General features: G+C 48.0%; 1 protein-coding gene across 1 annotated transcript; it reads right to left on the reverse strand.

The window, feature by feature from the left end:
• LOC109223102 (RNA-directed DNA polymerase homolog) lies at nt 271–678 on the reverse strand (the record flags this gene model as incomplete). The annotated part of the gene is made up of 1 exon (XM_019387359.1): nt 271–678. A coding segment is annotated over exon 1 (408 nt), but the record flags the coding sequence as incomplete, so codon positions are not given.

Raw genomic sequence — 1,166 nt, forward strand, 5'->3', positions numbered from 1 at the left:
GAGCTTCTGAAAGCTCGCCTCACACTCCTCTTTCCACTGAAATGGGGCACCCTTCTGGGTCAATCTAGTCATAGGGGTACCAATCGATGAAAATCCCCCCACGAAATGACGGTAGTAACCTGCCAAGCCAAGGAAACTGCGAATCTCAGTAGCTGAGGACGGCCTAGGCCAACTCTGCACGGCCTCTACCTTCCTCGGATCCACCCGAATACCCTCACTAGAAATCACATGGCTTAAGAATGCCACAGAACTCAGCGAAAACTCACATTTTGAAAACTTTGCATATAACTTTTTCTCCCTCAAGGTCTGTAGCACGGTCCTCAGATGCTGCTCATGATCTTCCCGACTCCGGGAATACACCAGAATATCATCAATAAAAACAATCACGAACGAGTCAAGATATGGCCTGAATACACTGTGCATCAAATGCATAAAAGCTGCCGGGGCATTAGTCAGCCCAAAAGACATAACAAGGAACTCGTAATGACCATACCGAGTCCTGAACGCAGTCTTCGGGATATCTGGCTCCCGAATCTTCAACTGATGGTAACCTGAGTGCAAGTCAATCTTAGAGAACACCTGTGCACCCTGAAGCTGGTCAAACAGATCGTCAATGCGAGGCAAAGGATAACGGTTCTTCACCGTAACCTTGTTCAGCTGGCGGTAATCAATACACATGCGCATGGAGCCATCCTTCTTCTTCACGAACAAAATAGGAGCACCCCACGGTGAAACACTAGGTCGAATGAAACCCTTACCAAGCAATTCCTGTAACTGATCCTTCAACTCTTTCAACTTAGGAGGAGCCATACGATACGGAGGAATGGAAATGGGCTGAGTGCCCGGCAACAGATCAATGCCAAAATCAATGTCTCTATCAGGCGGCATGCCTGGAAGATCAGCTGGAAATACATCGGTATAATCCCGTACCACTGGAACAGAATCAACAGAAGGGGTACCAACACTAACATCTCTCACATGAGCCAAATACGCGGCACACCCCTTCTCAACCATGCGCTGAGCTTTAAGAAAAGAGATAACTCTACTGGGAGTGTGATCTAAAGTACCACTCCACTCAACACGCGGAATACCTAGCATAGCCAGCGTCATGGTCTTGGCGTGACAATCAAGAATAGCAAAATGGGGCGACAACCAGTCCATGCCCA

This window comes from Nicotiana attenuata, chromosome 2 (genome assembly GCF_001879085.1).
Source record: "Nicotiana attenuata strain UT chromosome 2, NIATTr2, whole genome shotgun sequence".
In the NCBI taxonomy this organism is placed as follows: domain Eukaryota; kingdom Viridiplantae; phylum Streptophyta; class Magnoliopsida; order Solanales; family Solanaceae; genus Nicotiana; species Nicotiana attenuata.